This window comes from Symphalangus syndactylus, chromosome 24 (assembly GCF_028878055.3).
Source record: "Symphalangus syndactylus isolate Jambi chromosome 24, NHGRI_mSymSyn1-v2.1_pri, whole genome shotgun sequence".
Lineage (NCBI taxonomy): Eukaryota > Metazoa > Chordata > Mammalia > Primates > Hylobatidae > Symphalangus > Symphalangus syndactylus.
In genome coordinates, this window is record NC_072446.2 from 38,436,975 (window position 1) to 38,456,587 (window position 19,613).

At 44.8% G+C, this 19,613-nt stretch overlaps 1 protein-coding gene and 1 long non-coding RNA gene across 5 annotated transcripts in view; one reads left to right on the forward strand and one right to left on the reverse strand.

Annotated features, from left to right (window-relative positions):
- Positions 1-19,613, reverse strand: part of RALY (RALY heterogeneous nuclear ribonucleoprotein) — a 91,544-nt gene that overhangs the window by 10,534 nt on the left and 61,397 nt on the right. For 2 of the 4 annotated variants that reach the window (XM_063633772.1, XM_055265921.2), the window contains exons 2-4: positions 2,027-2,291; positions 739-811; positions 507-554 (exon numbers count right to left, since the gene is read on the reverse strand). In XM_063633772.1, the coding sequence (XP_063489842.1) occupies positions 507-554; positions 739-811; positions 2,027-2,282 (377 nt within the window). In that variant the 5' untranslated portion in view covers positions 2,283-2,291. The remainder of the gene's footprint in view (positions 1-506; positions 555-738; positions 812-2,026; positions 2,292-19,613) is intronic. The other 2 variants (XM_063633773.1, XM_055265922.2) reach the window with 1 other exon arrangement.
- On the forward strand, positions 5,790-13,567 carry LOC134735866 (uncharacterized). Its single transcript, XR_010119429.1, has 3 exons — positions 5,790-5,820; positions 6,024-6,093; positions 10,414-13,567. It is a non-coding gene; the product is annotated as an uncharacterized lncRNA (long non-coding RNA).

Consider the following 19,613-nt stretch of genomic DNA (forward strand, 5'->3'; position numbering starts at 1 on the left):
TGGAGTCTGGGTAGGGCTTGGGAGTGCAGGGTAGGCCACAGGCCGCCAGGGACTAATTAGACTTCTAAATGGCTGCTGGCCTCTTGTCTCTAAATATAAACCCAAGAGGCTTAGACTGAGCTCTGGGGTTCCTACCAGCTGCTTGGGCACCTCACAGAGGGAAGGGCTCAAACTCCCTGCAACCAGCGCTGTAACCTGTTGTGTATTCCAACTGGCCACATTTATATAGCTCTTGTCTATACGGTCTCCTTGAGCCTCACCCAAGGACAAGAAGGAAAAAGGGCAGTTAGCATGGTAGACAGTGTTGTATGGTGGTAGGAGCTCTGGCTTGGGCACCTGCAGAACAAGACCCCAGTCTCAGCTCTGCCACTGACTGGTGGAGCAACCCCTGGCAAACCTCTGGGCTTTGGTTCTCATTTGGAGAACTCAGTGGGCTGCACCAACAATCTCTCAGGACCCTTCCAGCTTGGCTGTTTCACGCCTGGGCACGCCCCTCCCCTGCTCACCTGTCGTAGAAGTCGTCCCGGTAGTAATCATAGTCAAAGATGTAGCCACTGGGGAAACAAAGGGGAGAGGGCTGGAGCTTAGGGACGGCCACTCAGCCCACTTTCCACAGGCCCTCATCTCCAAACACCTCCCCAAGTTCTAGACTCAGCACACTGTCACACCAGCATTTACTCCCTCTGTGGAAAGAGAGAGTAATCCCACCCAGACAGACAGACAGTCAGACAGCCCCACCTGTATATGGCAGATGCTGCTCTCTTTAGCCCCTTGGGTCTGTCAGGCTTAGGCTCTCCAGCCATGTTGATGTCTGTGTGGAGGGAGAAGGCAGAGTTGGAATGCTAGCATGACAGTAGTGTGCCCACACACATCACCCTCATGCACACACACAGCAATTCATGTGCTTACACGGCATACACATGGATTCTGCTCACTGATGGTGCCAACAAAGGTCTTCATATATCTAACCTTCAAACATTAGATTCATATCCAGGTATCACATGGATATGCCTGTTTACATGTCCATACACTTTCAGATCCATCCATGCATGCTCATAAACATGTCCTCCCCCACCGCCCCACCACACACACACGTCGAGTATTCCTATATGCATTCTCAAATACACTCACGTAAATGCGTAACACATCAGGTACATGGGAACACATACATAGAGCCACCCTCACACACACATTCACATATCCAGGTAAGAAACTCACACACAAGTAACGTGTACTCTCAAGTACACTCAGTATAGACAACTACCCACATGCAAATGAGCCAATGCACATTCACATGGATGTTCTACCAAACACCTTCATGCCTAGAATAGTCCTTACTACATGAAAAGGTCTCAATAAATACCTGGTAAATGAATATATGCATATCTGCTGACACATTCAAATATATTCTCTCTCACACACACACACTACACCTATACATACAAAGGTATGAGTCCACATATCTCCACATGTTCAGTCAATCCACATACTTCTTGTTCAGGAAAAAACACATATAGATACCCCTTTTCAAACATACACATATACACAGGAGTAAATGCACATGCATGAACACTGTACATACTTCAAGAGAGACCACTAGCACAGTCATATCACATGGACATGACACCAAAGCCAAGCGTATTCACACTGTCTTTGTGCTCTCAGGCCCTCCCGCTCGCTCTCAGAAAGGGTTCTAACCTAAGTCATCTGTACCCGGTGTAACAGGCTGTTCTAGGCCACTCTGTTCTCTTTCTCTGGAGAATCTGCATTTTAACTGGAACTGTAAAGCCTGTCACTAAGAAGCTCTGAGAAAGCAGAGACAGGTCAGAAGTGTTTTCCAGAGGCTTCTAAAATTCTTCCCTATAGGGATTAATTTTATAACTACTTAATTTAAACATAGCTTATAAATTTATAAAATCTCAGAGCAGTGGTAGCGGTGAGAGAAAGAGAGAAGGGGGTTGAGAACTGGATAGTGATAGCAGCTACTGTAAAGAATACTAGGAGAATATAGTGGAGAGAGGCTTACCCAGGGTCTGCCCGGCCAGCACCCGCCCATTCTCTCCCAGCACAGCTGCCCGGGCATGGCGCTCATTGGAGTACTGAACAAAGGCATAGCCCTTGTGCACAGAACAGCCGGCCACACGGCCATACTTAGAGAAGATGGTCTCCACATCTGATTTCTTCACCAGAGCTGTGTTGAGGTTTCCAATGAAGACTCGAGAGTTGATGGACTTGGGGTCATTCTTGTTGGTTACATTGCTTGCCTGCATCTTCAAGGACATGGTGCCCACCTGAAGAAAAAGAGCCTCTGTGAAGCTGGGTCCCTGGGCTGGGCTCAGGGACTGCCCATGGCCCATATCCTGGATAAATGAATTGCCTCTTACCTTCCTTAACCCTTATAGCATCCAGCCTACCTGTTCCTGCATCTTGTTTTCTTATCATTATTACCAAGAGTTGCCACATATTGGCTGCTGACCTCATGCCAGGTGCTTTACATACATTCCCTCATTTGGTACTCACATGATATGCAGAACCACAACATTTTACAAGGGAGAAATCTCACATTCAGAGAGGCCACAATGTTAGTGAATGGCAGGGCTGGGATCTGACTCCCTGATCTGCTTGACTCTAATTCTTTTGAGTCTACTCCTTTAATGCTTATCTAAAATGTTATCCCATTCAGGATCTAAATTTGAAGATCTTCAATGTAGAACCATGGTCACATGGTATTTGCATGTGATGTTTACTCTAGACTACCACCATATGATGAAAATTGCAGGGGCCAGGCATGGTGGCTCACAACTGTAATCCCAGCACTTTGCAGGCCGAGACGGGTGCATCGCCTGAGGTCAGGAGTTCGAAACCAGCCTGGCCAACACGGTGAAACCCCGTCTCTACTAAAAATACAAAAAATTAGCCAGGTGTGGTGGCGGGTACCTGTAATCCCAGCTACTCGGGAGGCTGAGGCAGGAAAATTGCTTGAACCCAGGAGGCGGAGGTTGCAGTGAGCCACTGCACTCCAGCTTGGGCGACAGAGCGAGACTCTGTCTAGAAAAAAAAAAAGAAAAGAAAACTGCTTAGTCTGATCCAGACACAGACCTGTCTGAATTGCTACCAGCCATTTTGAAAAGGGTATGCTAGCTAAGCCTGATATGGTTTGAATTTGTGTCTGTGCCCAAATCTCATGTCTAATTGTAATCCCCAGTGTTGGAGGTGGGGCCTGGTGGGAGGTGACTGGATCATGGTGACTGAAATCATGGATTTCCCCCTTGGTGCTGCTCTCATGATAGTGAGTGCTCATGAGATCTGGTTGTTTAGACGTGTGTAGCACCTCCCACTGTCTCTTTTCCTCCTGCCCTGGCCATATGAAGACGTGTCTTACTTCCCCTTCACCTTGCACTATGATTGTAAATTTCCTGAGGCCTCCTGAGAAGCAGAAGCCTGTACGGCCTGCAGAACTGTGAACCAATTAAACTTTTCATTATAAATTACCCAGTCTCAGGTATTTCTTTATAACAGTGCAAGAATGGACTAATACAAAGCCTCACCAGGTACTCGCTGTGGGCTAAGGGTGGCATACAATACTGAATAATCCCAAGATCCCACAGGTGAATGTCATGATTACTCATATTTTACCAGAAACTGAATGACAAGTTCATTAACTTACTAGTAATGAGCATTCGAACTCAGGTCAGTCTGTCCCTAAAGTCTATTTCTTTCAACTTTATCATTTTGCTTCCCAGAGCTAAAACCAATTTAGATACCACAGAAAGTCAGCACATTCACCTGAGAATTATTTTTAATAAATTTATTTTTTAGTTACCCATATTAATACTAACTCGTTCAAATTTTGTTCTGTTTGGCTTAGAGATGAGACTGCACCTACCCTTTGCTCTCTATATTTTGGCCAGGTCTTTTACCCCAAAGGGCTGTACAAATTTTTCCCATACAGTTTACGGCTGGGCATAGGCTCCAAGAGGGAAGGGGAAAGGAGAGAAGCTCAATTTCAGTAGGAAAAGCCTCAAGTTAAGCCTTGGCATTCACAGTTCCCGGCCCAGTCTTCTCTGCTCATTGGTATGGGCTGATGTCACTCCCTTTTGGAATCCTCCTATCTCAATAACCTAACCTTAAGGCCATTTCAGGTGATAAAAGACTCCAAATAGCATATATAAAAACTTTCATCAGTCTGCCAGCCTATTTATCTAATATTTTGGGGGGATTTCTTTTCAGTGAACTGGAAAAGATACATCTGTATCTCTTATCCCACTAGGGGTAAGAGACTCTTTTTCTCTTAAATCCTCCCAGCCTGGAAGCTGGCATGTTCTGACCAGCAGGTGGTACTGTTTACAAGGAAATCATAGGCTGGACCTGAGCCCAACGTGGGAAGAAACTGCTCCCAGGGTTAGGCTTAAAGTGAACCCAACGGATATGCTGGAGTCAGGAGTGCATTATCTCAGATAAAGGAAAGGGGCTGAGAGGGTCCCATCACTGCTACTGATGAAGGGGCTGGTGCCAGCTTTGGAACTGACTTGGAAAGAGACAGACTCTTGTTACTCAGTTTACCTACGGTTCCACTCATCTACACTTACCAGGCAGTAAAGGACACAAAGGTAATAACACACTGTGCATATGAGGCAGGAAACGCTCAAGGCATGTTGTTCCCATGGGCTTGCCATTCCTCACAGTTTTCGCTGACAGTCCCTCTCCCACATGGATGACAAGCCATTCAAGGGTTAATTCCTTGTCTATCCATGGGTATACAAGAAGTTAATAGGGCCCCTGTGTGGGCATCAGATGATTCTCTCCTAGGTGGTTCAGCCGAAAGCGCTATAGTTTTGGCCCAGGGAGAAGCCACTTGCTTTGGCTAGAGGGAGTCAACCAAGCCTGCGGTGTGGATGGAGATACAAAGAGTGACCTCTACTGGGAGTCACAAGCACCACTGAGCAGGAAGCATTTGCTGAACAGCTGTTCGTGGTATTGTGACGAGACCAGTACTCACCTTGACTGGTGAGCCAAGTGTTTAAGGTTTGGCCCTGCCAGTCTTTTCTCTCATTCCTTGGGGTTGGAATGATGTACATAAAAGGACTTTGCAAACCCTAAAGCCCTCCACAAGATCTTGTAATTACACTGGCTTGCACCTCTTTATTCCAATACTGCCATCTGCGAACCCCATTCTAGATGAGGGTAAAGGTAAGAGTGGAACACATTCTGTATAATGCCAAGGAGGGGCAGCCAGAAGCCATGGCATATGAAGATCAGTTTTCTGATCTATAGAGGAGAGACTCGGGAAGTGTATATGTATGTGGTTGCAAGTGCTGCTCTGGGTGAGAAATCTGCAGTTAAAACAAGAAATGCTCACCTATGGCATGCTCTAGGTACCCAACCTCTGAGCTCCTCGTCTAAACAGTCCCATATTCACTTTCATGCCCTGCACACTCCTTTGGAAGGCAGGATGTGCTACTGTTGTGTGGACTCCCTCAGCCCAAGGAGACAGGTATCTGTGGGGGTGTACAAAGGCTTGAGTGACCACACACGTTGATGAGGCTCCTCTAAGTGAGGGATAGAGGTGGGAAAGAGAATGAAAAGGAGGTAGAGCCAGGCTAGGTCTCCCTGAACTGCCAGGTTCAGGTACAGAATCCTAATGAGTCCAAGAATTCTAAATTCAGACATGGTATTCCAGGTTGTTAGGAACATCACAATTTATTAGCTTCACTCAGAACCTTCAAATGTTTAAACATATGGTACATGGGTCTCTATTTGTACTCTTATTACTCTGCCCTGCAAATGTGATAAGGCAGGCCTGACAAAACTCGGGGCACAGTAAGTGTTCAATCATTGTTAGGGAGGGAGTGGTTAAACGTATGTCCCAGGAGGTGGTGAGAAGGTCTAGCTGTGGGCTGCCTTACGTGGTTAGGACCACTGGGGCAGAGGTCCCAGATACCATTTTCTAATCTTTCATCCAAACATCCACTTCCACAGACCAACTCAATCCCTCCCACCCAATTCTTGCTATGCTTTTCAAGGTTCCCCCCTAGCTTAGAGTGGCAGCCCTAGAAAATATTGACATCCATTCAGCAGAAGCTACTTGACTTGGTAAGCTATTTCCTGCCCTGGGCCAAGCTCTGCCTCACGGATTAGCTGTGTAATTGAGAGCAAGGTGTCTGCAGCCCCCAGGGGTCCTAGGTTTAGCAATGAACTGAGGAGAGGTGGGTAGAAGGATTGCTCTTGGTGGTTGGGGGAGGGAGAGAAGCAAATTTGTTCCTAGAGACTTCTGCAATGTCAGATGAGCAGGGACCTGTGTGCACATGGAGCTTATAAATGCTCTTACTCAAAAGAACAGAAGTTTTACCCACAGTAAAAACTTGGCCAGGATGCTACAGTTAGTGAGTAGCAGAGACAAGACTACCCCATGGGTCCTCTGACGCTAAGTCTAGGGTCCTTATATTCCATTTTTCACTTGGGGCTGGTAAGAGACAGGCCCCCAGGACACTGAGGAGCTGGGAGATAGCACAGGGTCTCAAAAAAAAAAAAATGCTATGTTTGAGAAAACTGGGGACTGGCTCCCCAATCAGTGCCTTCACCTTTACCTGCAGGAGAAACAATTGCTGCATAAAAGCTGGGTCTTTTAAGCTAATTAAAATCCACTAGGGAAACAGGCTTTGAAATGCAATTTACAGCTCAAAGGGATGGGCCTGCTTCTCCAGGCTAGTAAGAGCAGAAGAAATGTGGCAATAACAAATTCATTTTTTTCCAGTTGAAACATTTCAGCTGGAAATTGTTTTTGAACACAGGAGAGCCAAGCCTGAACGTGGAGAACAGTGACAGGGGTCTGCAAAGGTAGAAAAGCCCTAAAAGTTACCTCTGAACTTTGGGTAAATGAGACACCCAGAGAGCTGTCACAGTAAAAACAGCCACTGGCTGGGCACAGTGGCTCACGCCCATAATCCCAGCACTTTGGGAGGCCAAGGCGGGTGGATCACTTGAGGTCAGGAGTTCAGGACCAGCCTAGCTAACATGGCGAAACCCCGTCTCTACTTAAAAAAAAAAAAATAGCCGGGCATGGTGGCGCATGTCTGTAATTCCAGCTACTTGGGAGGCTGAAGCAGGAGAACTGTTTGATCACGCCACTGCACTCCAGCCTAGGCGACAGAGCGAGACTTTCCGTCAAAAAAAAAAAAAAAAAAAGGACAGCCACTAATTACTGAATGCTGCACAGTATTACAGTATTTAATTCTCACAACGGCCCCATGAGGAGGTGTTTGACATAGGGAAACTGAGAGGGCAGGTTCAGAGAAGCAAGGTAATTGGTTAATAGAGCAAAGCCAGAACTGGAATCAGGACCTCAAAAACAGGCACCTGCAGGGGCAAGATTGCACATGGCACAGGGATGCCTTGGGTTCTGACTTCCCCGGCAAGATGAAGTTACCTTGAGTCAGCCACACACGCTCTCCTTGGTCCTCGCCCTTTCCCTTTTCTACTACAATTCCTCATAGTTGCACAGAATTTTAGTGAACAAAGCCAGTTTATATCTCTTATAGTATGAATGTGCCTCCTCCACCAAATCTGTGTGTTGAAACCTAATCCCTACTGTGATGGTATTAGGAAGTGGGGCTTTGGGAGTGATTAGGTCCCAAAGGGAAGGGAAAGACCTCAAGAATGAGTTTAATGCCTTAAAAAAAAAAAAAAAAAAAAAGAGCCCCAGGCCAGGAAGTGGCTCACACAAGTAATCCCAGCACTTTGGGAAGCCAAGGTGGGAGGATCCTTTGAGGCCTGGAGTTGGAGACCAGCCTAGGCTACATCACAAAACCCCATCTCTACAAAATAAACAAATAAGAGGCCCAGAGAGCTACTTTGTGTCTTCTATCATGTGTGAACACAGTGAAAAGATGGTTGTCCATGAAACTGTTAAGAGGGCTCTCACCAGACATCTGTTGCCCAGGCTGGAGTACAATGGCACGATCTTGGCTCACTGCAACCTCTGCCTCCCGGGTTCAAGCAATTCTTCTGCCTCAGCCTCCTGAGTAGCTGGTACTACAGGTGTCCGCCATCACAGCCAGCTATTTTTTGTATTTTTAGTAGAGATGGGGTTTCACCATGCTAGTCAGGCTGGTCTCGAACTCCTGATCCACCCTCCTTGGCGTCCCAAACTGCTGGGATTACAGGCATGAGCCACTGCACCCATCCCGCCCCATTTTATAAGTGAAAAAAAAAAAAAAAAAAAAAAAAAACAGAGGATCAGCAAAGGTAAGTGACTTACTTAAGGTCAACCCAACCAGCTGGTGAGGGGAGTGTAACTAGGGGTCCTGAATCAAGGCTTCTTACTCGACACTCTTCACTCCACTGTCTCAATGGTTGTCTTAACACTCTAACTCTGCCTTGTCACCCCTCATGTGCTCCAAATCCTGCCTATCAGATCAAGTCTAGTCTCAGACACTCAAAGAACTCTGTAAATCCTCGCCAGCACTGAATCTCTTCAGTGAAGAATGCTCATTTCCAGGGAGGAGCTGTTGCTTTAGGTCTTGATGCCCCCAATGCTATTTATAGTCTCTGTCTTGGTTCAGACAAGAGACTTGTCTTATTCTCCTGCACAGGGATGAGGGTCACAGCAGCCTGTGGCCAGCTCTCTGCCCTTAGATAACCCTGGGGACATCCGGGTGGTTCGGAAGGAAAATAGCTACTAGTGATGGGAAGACTATTTCTGGAGAAAGTCAAGCAATTAGATTCATCAGTGTCCAGGGCCTCCTTGGTCCAGAGGCTCCTGCTTTTACCAGGCGGCCAGGGATGACAGAACATCTATTAATCTCATTAAACTGGCCAAGCCCTGGTTCATTAGCAGTGCCCAAATGATTATTACTGGCCAGACGGAACTAATTTCCCAAGGAATACTCTTTAGTTCCTGACCATTCCCACTCTCATGAGTCAGCTCCCTGCATGTCAAAGAGCAAAAGCTCCTGGATGGGTGAAGTGTAAGCAGTGCAGGCTACAGGTCCAGAAGGCTTGGCCTTGGCTCTGCTATTCTTAGTCATGTGACCTGCAACAAGTCATGTAACTTCCCTAGGCCTTCTCGTCTTTAATCTGAAAACAGAAATCTCTTCCCTGATTACCTTTCAGGTCTGATACAAGAATCAAATAGGCTAATTGATGTGAAAGTGCTCTGTTGCATCTGTCATGTACTATCAAAGGATATGGATTATGCCAATTTCTATTATTACCCACTTCCTATCTCCTTCACTCACTTAACAAACATTTCTTGAGTGTCCTCCTCTGTGCTGGCACTGTGGAGATGCTGGGAAACACAGTGCTCACCAGTCTTCTGCTCTACTTGCTTTTCAAAAAGCCCTCTCTCTCTGGGAACCTGTTTTTTAAAAACGATTTTTTAGTAACAAAGGACAAATGCGCATGAAATAGCAAAAATAGCTCAGGCTCTAGAGTCAGACAGGACTGAGTTCTAATCCGAGACCTCTCACTTGAAACTGTAACTGTGGCCATATCCTTTCACTTGCTGGACCTCAGAGTCCTCAACTGCAAAATGGAAATTATACCAACCTCCCAGAATTAGGATAAGAACTGGAGATAATATGAGTAAAGTGCCGGTATAATGGGTGGGACTAGCAGGTATTAAGAAACTGGATAACCCAAATGCTCTATGAAAACAGATGAACCTAGCCTGGCACTCTAGCTCCTCCGCATCCCAGCCCTGAGATGATATGTTCTTTACTATGTCATCTCCCTGTGTACCACACTTTGCCTGAGAGTAAGGGAGTTGGGGGTGGGGAGTAGGGCGGCTATGCATGCTCTCCCTTGTCCTAGTACCTGCAACCAAACCTAGAAACTTCATAAAGGTGTCCCCGCCCCATTCCTGTCAAACCACTACTGTATGGGGCTGGGAGAGGACGGAACACCGGCCAGGAGGGGGTTCCAGCTTTGCTGAGTCATTCTCACCCCTCAACTGTACTGTGCAGTCCTAGTCCTATACTACTGACGTTGGTATCCGTATCTAATAGGCCCTGAGAGGATACCCCAAAGCAGAAACAGAAGGCAGGCCTCAGTTATCTCCCCATAGCATGCTCTGGGTATATAATCCCAACCTCCCTGCATCTTGAACACTACCTCTACTCTTGTCTGTGGCCTTAGGCTGAGGCTTACCATCTGTGACATGCTCCCCTTCATAGTTCCAGGAAGGGGAACTATGTTAAGGAGGGATGGGTAGGTAACTTACGCCTATAATCCTCGATACTGAGTTAAAATTAAGGACCTACAAATGATTGTCAACCTCTATATTTTTTGCCAAATAAGTCATCCAAACACAGACTTATCCATCTGATTGTAATTATAAATATCCAAACACGGAGCTAATTATGGGCTGGGTATTATCAACTAACTAACCAATCATTTATTTATTTATTTATCCAGCAGTTGGTCTGGGACCTCAAGCAAATCCCAATCCAGCAGGGGACATCTACCATGGCCACAAGGCACACGTGCCCTGAGACGGTCTACTGCCCAAGCAAAGTAGTCTGAGAGATCAGAGAAGGGGTAGGAGCAGCATGGAAGGCTCTACCAAAAGGGAGAGTGTTTAAGAGGAATTCCCATTGGGTAGTGACACCAGAAGAGGCCTGGCAGGAGGGAGGAACAATATACAAAATGTATCCCTTTCTCCTCTTTGATCCCCTTATTCTCCTCTTCCTCCTGTACACAGAGCTGGAAATAGAAGTTCAAAATACAAGAATGTCTTCACTGCTGTCTCCTGCTTCCCTGGATAGATGCATACTTATTCTTGCCTTGAGGGAGAACAAAAAGGGAACACACAATTTAATATGTAGAACTTTATACCAGGCACTGAGTTGAAAGCTTTACAGGCATAATCTCTTGTAATCCTGATCACAATCTAATGAGATATATAGTATCATCTGCACTCTACAGATACAAGTGAGACTCAGAAACAGCTTAATTTGTCTACAGTCACATTAAGTTGCATGCTTTGGACGGAAAGACCGAAGGGCTTGTCTGATTCTAAAGCCTGTGTTATTCCCATTCCACTAGATTGCTCCCACTGAGCCCCCATCCACAGGAAGAATGGTCCTGGCTTTGCTGACATGCCATATGACCTAGGTTTTAAACCATGTGACCACAAAAGGTACTCCAGGCCCAAACACGTGATCATGATAATCATCATCAATACCTGTGGAGTACTTACATCCCAGGAACTGCACTAAGCCTTCTGCCATGAGATAGTGATGATATATGTTGTGACCATTTCACATATGAGGAAACCAAAGCTTGGTGTCTGGTCTCGCTCAAGCCTGGAAATGGCAGAGGTAGGATGAATATGTGCAAGACCAGAGCTGGTCTCATAATCTTGGTCCAGAACAGCTTCAAAATTGGGCATGCCCTGTATCTGCCTGGAGGTCAGTTTCTTCCTCTACCTCCTAACACTGATCCTTTGAGCATAAACTCACAGGGCCTAGCTGAAGGCATACTCTGAAGTCCAAGAGCCAATCAGCACTTGCTGTGAGCTTTGGGGATGGCCCCCGCCCCCTTCCTACACCTTAAGAGTTGGCTCCTCACAGTGATAATGTGGCAAGATTAGTCACTGCTTGCTGTTGGTTGATTATAGCTATTCTTTTCTGTAAATGAAGTTTAAAAGTCATCAAAGGGTTTGTCAGCTGTGACTTCCGAGCCTCTTTCCCACAGGGAAGTCAGGCAGTGACAAATGCCCGTCTTGTTTTGCCATCCATTACAAGTTGGAAGGCACCATGTTCCAATTACTGGAAACCCCGATGGAGCTCAAGGAAAACCCTGCTCCAGGCTATGGCCATTACTCAGGCCTGGCAGGGCTGCCATAGGCCCAGGCCCAACTGGGTAGGAATGGAATAAGAGTGTTCTTCTGATTTTGTGAGCAGGCCCCTTCTACCCTTTAACTTGCGTTATCCCTGGTGGTTTATCCTAGACACATTTCACAGACAAAAACATGGGTACCATGTGGGCTGTCTGAAAGTATGCAGGATCAAGACTGCTTACAACAGGCAGACATAAGGAAATAAGGTCATGCTGTCCCTATGAACTAGGCAGGAAATATGATGTTGAGGAAGGGTGGAGAAGGCAGAGAATAAAGTATGTAGGATGCTCAGAGAAAGTAGAGAGTAAAAGGAGCCTTACAGATCCTCTAGAGTAACCAATGGCCTCAGTACTGAATACTCACTATATGTCAGGCCTATCTAGCTAGATGCTGTGGAACCAAAGATGAATAAAGTCCCTGGTTCCTAGGATATGCCACATGATCTAGGGAATAAAAACCTATGTCATGTGGCATATCCTTGAGGGTAAATAAGAAAAATTAAGTCTCAGAGAAAGGGACTTGCCCAAGGTAACAAAGTAAGTTAGGGACAGTGATAGAAAAAGAAAGCAGATCTCTACCATTTGTGATACAGAGAAAGTACAGTGACAAGTGAGCCCTCATGTGGAACAGGCTCCTTACACAGAACATGCCACATAACTCCCATTCAAATCCTACCTACTTGCTTACTTACCACACCTTTGACCTCTGGCAAGTCCTATAACCTAGTCAAAGTTTCAGAAAACTTACTACAGAATTGTGGAGAAGATTAAATAATACACATACAGTGCACAGCAGTAGGCAAATCTTAAGTACTCAAAATATTATTTACCATCAAATAATCCCCAAAACAGTACTCTGAGGCAGGTATTATTAATCTCATAATCAAAAGACTGAGGTTATTTTTCACACTGTCACACTAACTTAATAAGTCAGTACTTCTCAAAACTATTTGTGGTGAAGAACCAGTTTTTTTCTTTTGTTTTGCTTTTTAAACTTCACTTTGAATAACACAGCTCTAAGCCACTCTTGCCCAACCATGAACTTCTATGAAACCAAAGCAAAGAAAACATGAAGTTTACTTCATTTCTTTCCAAGTCCTTGAGCCTGATTGTTTTTAGACATTGGTGTCAGACTAATTTACAAAAACTATCCAATTTTTTTCCTTTTCTTGTCTCTCTCTTAAGAGAGAAGGGGATAGGCAGACTAAGGACTTGCCACCAAACACTTCTAGTGGTGATTTATCTTGGTCTCTGCTCTATGTCATGCTACATCCTGCAAGAGAAGACAATCTAGGCTTAATGGGGGACTGGAACCACTTTCCTGGAGCCTGGGGGTATATTCCTGAAGAGTCTGGTATTCCAGACCCTCTCTCCATACTTTGACGAACACCAGGAAACCAGCCAGGAAGGTGAAAGGGAGAAGAAAACGTTTTCTCATTTTCTGTCTTGCATCATGGCTGTTTACAAACCAGTCTTCTCTCTCCATCTAGGGAGTTGAGAGGAATGGACAACAGATTCATTCCTGAATGCTACTGTACTTACCTAAGACTATGACTGGGCAAATTGAGTAGAGCTCTTAACCAGTGTTCAAAGGCACAATACTGCACCCTCAATCTTCCATGTGTGCGGTCAAATTTTCATCAGTGTACAAAACTGCTTTTTGCTTTGAGCTTATGTAGTGTTATCTTTCATGCAGAATCAGTATTTTCCTCATTACAACAATCCTTCTCCTTGAACACACTGAATGGCACCCCTCAAAGCCCCAAAGGCTTGACCCTATAAGACAGCATATGCATCAACATGTATTTTAAATTTCCCACATTCAGACAGGGGAAGGAAGGAAGAGGTGACTTCTCTCCAGGGTGCTGATCCAAACATAACTTAGGGCTCTAAGCATCATTTCCCACAGTGCCACGTTTGGTCTAAAGGGGACCACTGAGAATGATGCCACAGTCGCAGCCACTCTGCCTTTGTCTCCCTGGTAACAACGTTAACTCCACAAACATTAATAAGCATCTGCCTCCTGTGTAATCAATCAAGTGTGCCCCTGCCACCTCCTGTTTAAAATCCTTCAAGGGCTTCCCACCATAAAGAATCAAGTTCAAATCCTTTAATGTGGCTTACAAGCCTCTTCACGAGTTAAGGCTACCAAATCTATACACAACAATCCTCTGAGTGGTAATATGTCATTCACTTTATAAATGAGTAAACCCTAGTGGGTTTAAATCCAGGATCAGCACTTACTAGCTGTGTGACCTTGGACATCTCATTAAACTCCTTGAGCCAATGTTCTCTATTAGGCAAACCCTAGTGCAGAGAGTAAACCCTAGCGCAGAAAACATGCCCAAGGTCAGAGAGTGAACATGTCAATGTGAAATGGGTTCTTCCAAAGGGATGAGTATCATACTCCAAAGGATAGACTCAAGTTCAAAATCACCTTTTCTTAGATTAGTCATTGAGAGGTAAGTATGGGGATAGGGCATTGTATGGTTCAGGTGAACCCCTCCTTTCAGAGCAGCTTAGACACTGTCCCTTGTTTGAGGCTGCCACCCTGACCCCTCTCTCACTCCCACAGCAGCAGCATCATTAATAAACTTGGTGTAATGAACAAAATGTTCATTAGCATGTAATACGGTATACATATGCATGCTTATGTCCAAGAGGCCCTGCTACCATAAGCTAAGCATCAAACAAAAGCTAACCAATGAACCACTGCAACTTCACAAAAAACAGCCCTCAAAACGACAGGTATAACACACCCAATGCCCAGTGAACTTCTAAACTAATCAATTCAACTGATCATGATAGAAGCAGCTTTGGTATCTATGGTCTTTCCCCCTTCTCATTGTCTTAGAAAGAAGTAACCCTTCCTGGCCCCCTTCCCCTCAAAAAGGAGGTGCTACACTAAACAAACTTCTACACTGCAACTGGCTAAAAGAAAAAAAGTTTCTTCAAAACTGTAATAGGCGTCTCAGCTGCAGGAGAAAGGGCATGGCTTTGGACAGAGACAGAACAAGGTTTAAATCCAGGATCAGCCACTTACTAGCTGTGTGACCTTGGATATCTCATTAAACTCCTTGAGCCAATGTTCTTCTCTATTAGGCATATACGTTTCCCCCACATACTGTTATTCACCACACCCTCCTCATTTGGCCTCAATATTTTTAGAATGTAGCCCCCCTCTCTCCATTCCTATTACCATTCTTTAAATAGTCCTCTACTGTCACCAGAGTAATATTACCATATCATTTCTTTGTTTAAAACAGGTAAGATCAGAGTTTTTTTTGTTTTTGTTTTTGGTTTTTTTTTTTTTTGAGATGGAGTCTCACTCTGTCGCCCAGGCTGGAGTGCAGTGGTGCCATCTCGGCTCACTGTAAGCTCCGCCTCCCAGGTTCACGCCATTCTCCTCCCTCAGCCTCCAGAGTAGCTGGGACTACAGGCGCCCGCCACCATGCCCAGCTAATTTTTTGTATTTTCAGTAGAGACAGGGTTTCACCGTGTTAGCCAGGATGGTCTCCATCTCCTGATCTCGTGATCCGCCTGCCTTGGCCTCCCAAAGTGCTGGGATTATAGGCGTGAGCCACCACACCTGGCTGGTTTATTTTAAAATTCTTAACCAATAATTTGGGTAAGAATTTGTGCTATTATATTGAGTATGTTTATTATTTGAAATTACCATATGAAATCATCTAACCCCCACCCCTTCATGGGACATAACTGTTAGCATGTTCGTGTATTTCCTTCCAGTGTTTTCTTGCGCATTATGTTTGGATTACATGGTTAGATAACTCATTCAACTCTGTAGCCTAATTTTTTCAATTAGCATTATAACACATTTATTACATATATTATAGCATATTTGTCCTTACTGCCGCATGGTTTTCGGTAAGCATCATTTTTTACACTGCTGCTTTAAAAGCTCATGGTTTTCCCTGAGTAGATTTATCATAGTTTAGATTGGTGGTCTTTTAGGCTTTTTCCAATTTCTCACTATTATAAACAATAGCATCTGAGGGAAAGCTTATTGTATAAACTATATTATTTCCTTAGGACAGACTCCCGGAAGTGGAATGACTGGTCAAATATATGGACATTTTATTGGCTCTGGCAACACATTGCTTAACTGCTTTCCAAAAGTGTAATACCAATTTACACTGTTATCTCCAATGAATGCCACTTTCATGGCAACCTCGCAGCATCATGTATTACCACATTGGGCAGGTGGTGGGTAGGGAGAGCAGAGTTGAATTAGTAGGGAAAATCAAATCCTCATTATTGTTTTCATGTATATGTGAAGATGTATAGTCTACTGTGTTTACTAGTTTTTGAGTCTACAAAGTTTTGAGTGCCATGAAGTTACTGTAGGTTCCTACGTAGAGGAATAACATGCTAAAAAGATCTACTCATTTATCAAAAAATCATTTATTGTCCACCTATTACTGCCAGACACTGTATAAAAGTACAGAGGTTAATAAAGTACAATCTCCCCCCTGGAAGAATTTATAGTCCAGTCAGTGGTGGAGACCTCAAGAAAACCAGAACCTATGTTTCATCTTGATGAGGTCTATGACAGGAGCAACTAGGAACTTGGAGGCATGTCAATTACCTAAGGGACAGAAAGAAAGGGAGAAGACTCAGACAAGAAGAGTCATTAATAAGTTCCAATCTTGTCCTGAAGGATGAGTTGAAGTTAACCCACACACAGGTAAGAGAGGAAACAGCATAAGGAAAGTTACAGAAGTTTGACAGAGATCCCACATTTAATGAATAATAAGATGTATTGTGGTTTGCCCAGAATCCAGGATGTAAGAAGAAATGATGCCGATGATACTAGAGCGCCTAGCCGAGATCAGATCAGAAAGGGCTTTGTGGACACTGAAGAGTGAGCCATCACCCATTCTGATGTCGTACACAGCCCAGCGCTCAGTAAGGAGGCACTCATAAGTCCCTATAGCTTCTGAGCATCTGAACCACCAACCCAACCCCTGAGCAGAGCATCTCATCTTGTGCCAAACCCTTTTTGTCTCATGTATTAGTCTTCTCTCCTCAAGCAGCATACAGATTTTTGGGCACATTGCTAGGCATGTGGTAGAAGCACCAATAGTGCCCATGGATCCATTAATTGGAGGTAATAGATGCAATAAGACATACACTCCACGAAGCCCTAGCTGTCCTGGCAATAGCCCCTGCCAATCTCAGCAGACACTCAGTCACTGCCTCTCCTGGCAGGGACTTCCTGCCTCAGAAACCTACCTCCCCCATTCTTGCTCATTCTGCCAAATAAAAAAATGTGCCTGGGTACAAGAAGCTATGAAGTATGTGATAACTACGGAGCACATTGGGTGGCCAGGAGGGAGGCTGGGTAGACATAAATCCTTACCCACAGTATAATCCTCAAGCCAAGGACTCCCTTAGCCCTACCTGCACGTTTGGAACACCTCCCACCCATAAAAATAAAATAGGTTTTTCCAATTGAGTATGTTAAAAGTCTCTTTTGAGTAGCTGCTGACCTTCTCTAAGATATTACTACTTTCTACATTAGTAACAGCGACTTTAATGATGTCAAAGATATTAACAGGATTATTATTTTAACAATCAATATAATAGCAAGGCATTCTTGCCCTGCTAGTTGTGGTATGAGCCGTGGGCAGTGGGGTCTGATGTGCTGGCTAAGATCCATCTGAGGAGACTGTATCAAAATAATCTGTTTCAGTGTCATCTCTCCTCCCAGACCGACTGTGAATTCCTGGACAGCAGGGACCACAGCCTATTTCATCTTGGCATCCCCACTGCCATCAGGACAGGCTCTAGCCCAGAGTGGGTGCTTAGGGAGTATCTGCTGAATTGAACTCCAGCAGAGCCACATACCACAGACCCCATGCCCTACCCCTGCTTCCTTCCTTATCTATGCTGCTTAAGATACAAAGCGGCAGGCTGCATAGATGCTAAAGCCAGGAAAAGTTGGACAGACAGGAAGGCAATATCTTTGCAACAGCCCAATCCACCCCAGCATTTAGGAAAGGATGTTTTGTAATATAAATGATCATTATATTAAATGCTTATTACATGGAAGATACATTGCTAAGTATTTAAATTCTCATCCTTACAACTCTTTGAGGTAAGAATTATATCAAGGTCACAATGGCTCTTTTTGGGGCTGTTTTAGGAAAATGACTCTGGAATCAGACTATCTGGGGTTCAAATCCCAGCTCTGCTATATGTTGGCTGTATGATCCTGGGTAGATGATTTAACCTCTCTGTGCCTGGTTTTCTCATTTGTAAAATGGGAATAATATTACAGTACTTTCTCCATAAGGCTGTTGTGAGAATTCAATGAGATAATGTTAAGATAATGCAAGTTAAGTGCTCAGGAATTTTCTAAATGAAAATGGTATTACTATTGCCCCCATTTAACAGGTAGCTCAAAATATCATACTCAACATTGGGTAAGGTTAAGAGAGAGACAGCTTCATCAATAAAGTACGACTGTAACCAATTTCTTTTTTTTTTACTTTGAGACAGTCTCACTCTGTCGCCCAGGTTGGAGTGCGACCTCGGCTCACTGCAACCACCTCCCAGGTTCAAGCGATTCTTGTGCCTCAGTAGCTGGGACTACAGGCATGCACCACCATGCCCAGCTAATTTTTTATTTTTAGTAGAGACAAGGTTTCACCACATTGGTCAGGCTGGTCTCGAACTCCTGACCTCAAGTGATCCACCTGCCTCGGCCTCCGGAAGTGCTGGGATTACAGGCTTGAGTCACCATGCCTGGCCTGGAACCAATTTCTGATATGGTGGTGGTAGCTGGGGCCAGGAGTTTTCTGAGTAGAAACCCACTGATGGGACATCCCTGTAGAAAACTCTTTGGGAAAGCTTTTGTTTCCCACCCCGTAGGCAGATCCAGCCACTCCCTCCTCTGGACCCAGATACTCTCTGCTGACCTCTACTGCAACATCTGCTGCACTTTTGTATTTACACATCTGTCTACCTCCGCAAAATTCTGAACTCCTTGAAGGCAGAGACTGTTTTATTAATCTTTGCAATCCCAGCCTCCAGCACTACACTAGCAACCAGTGAAATTTCTGCTAGCGAACAGGTGAAAGAATCCTAGGTGGGCGTTTTTCAGTAAATGGTTTCCCAAAGTATGTGACACAACAACTCCTTAACAGTGAACCGTGTAGCAGATGTTTGTGAGATGAGCTCAAATTCCTCATCCATCAGCAGAACAGAAGGAGACGCAAGACACTGATGAGAAAGAAAATAAAGAAGAAGGCAGAGTGAGAAGCTGGGGGTCACTGGTGTCATTGTTCAGTATACTACAGGGAGCAAAGGCAACAAAAGCTTGAGTCTGCAGCCCAGAGACTACTGAATCTGGGCTTTCTATAGTGGGGAGTATGTATAAGGACAGCAGCAAAGGCCAGAAAATGCCATCCTTGTCAGCAATATCAATAGTGACAGAGATCCAGCCCTCTCTCTATTATCTGGTCAGCCTGAGATGAAGCCCAACCACTGGCCCCACCAAGCTATCTTAATGGAAAGAATACTGGGCAAAGAGTTAGGAGACCATAAGTTGATCCCTGATAATGTATTAAAATTTTCAATTAATAAGTATTTCTTGGCTAGGCATGGTGGCTCACACCTGTAATCCTAAGTATCAAAATTTTCAATTAATAAATATTTCTTGGCCAGGCATGGTGGCTCACGCCTGTAATCCTAATACTTTGGGAGGCCAAAGCAGGAGGACCTCTTGAGCTCAGGAGTTCAAGACCAGTCTG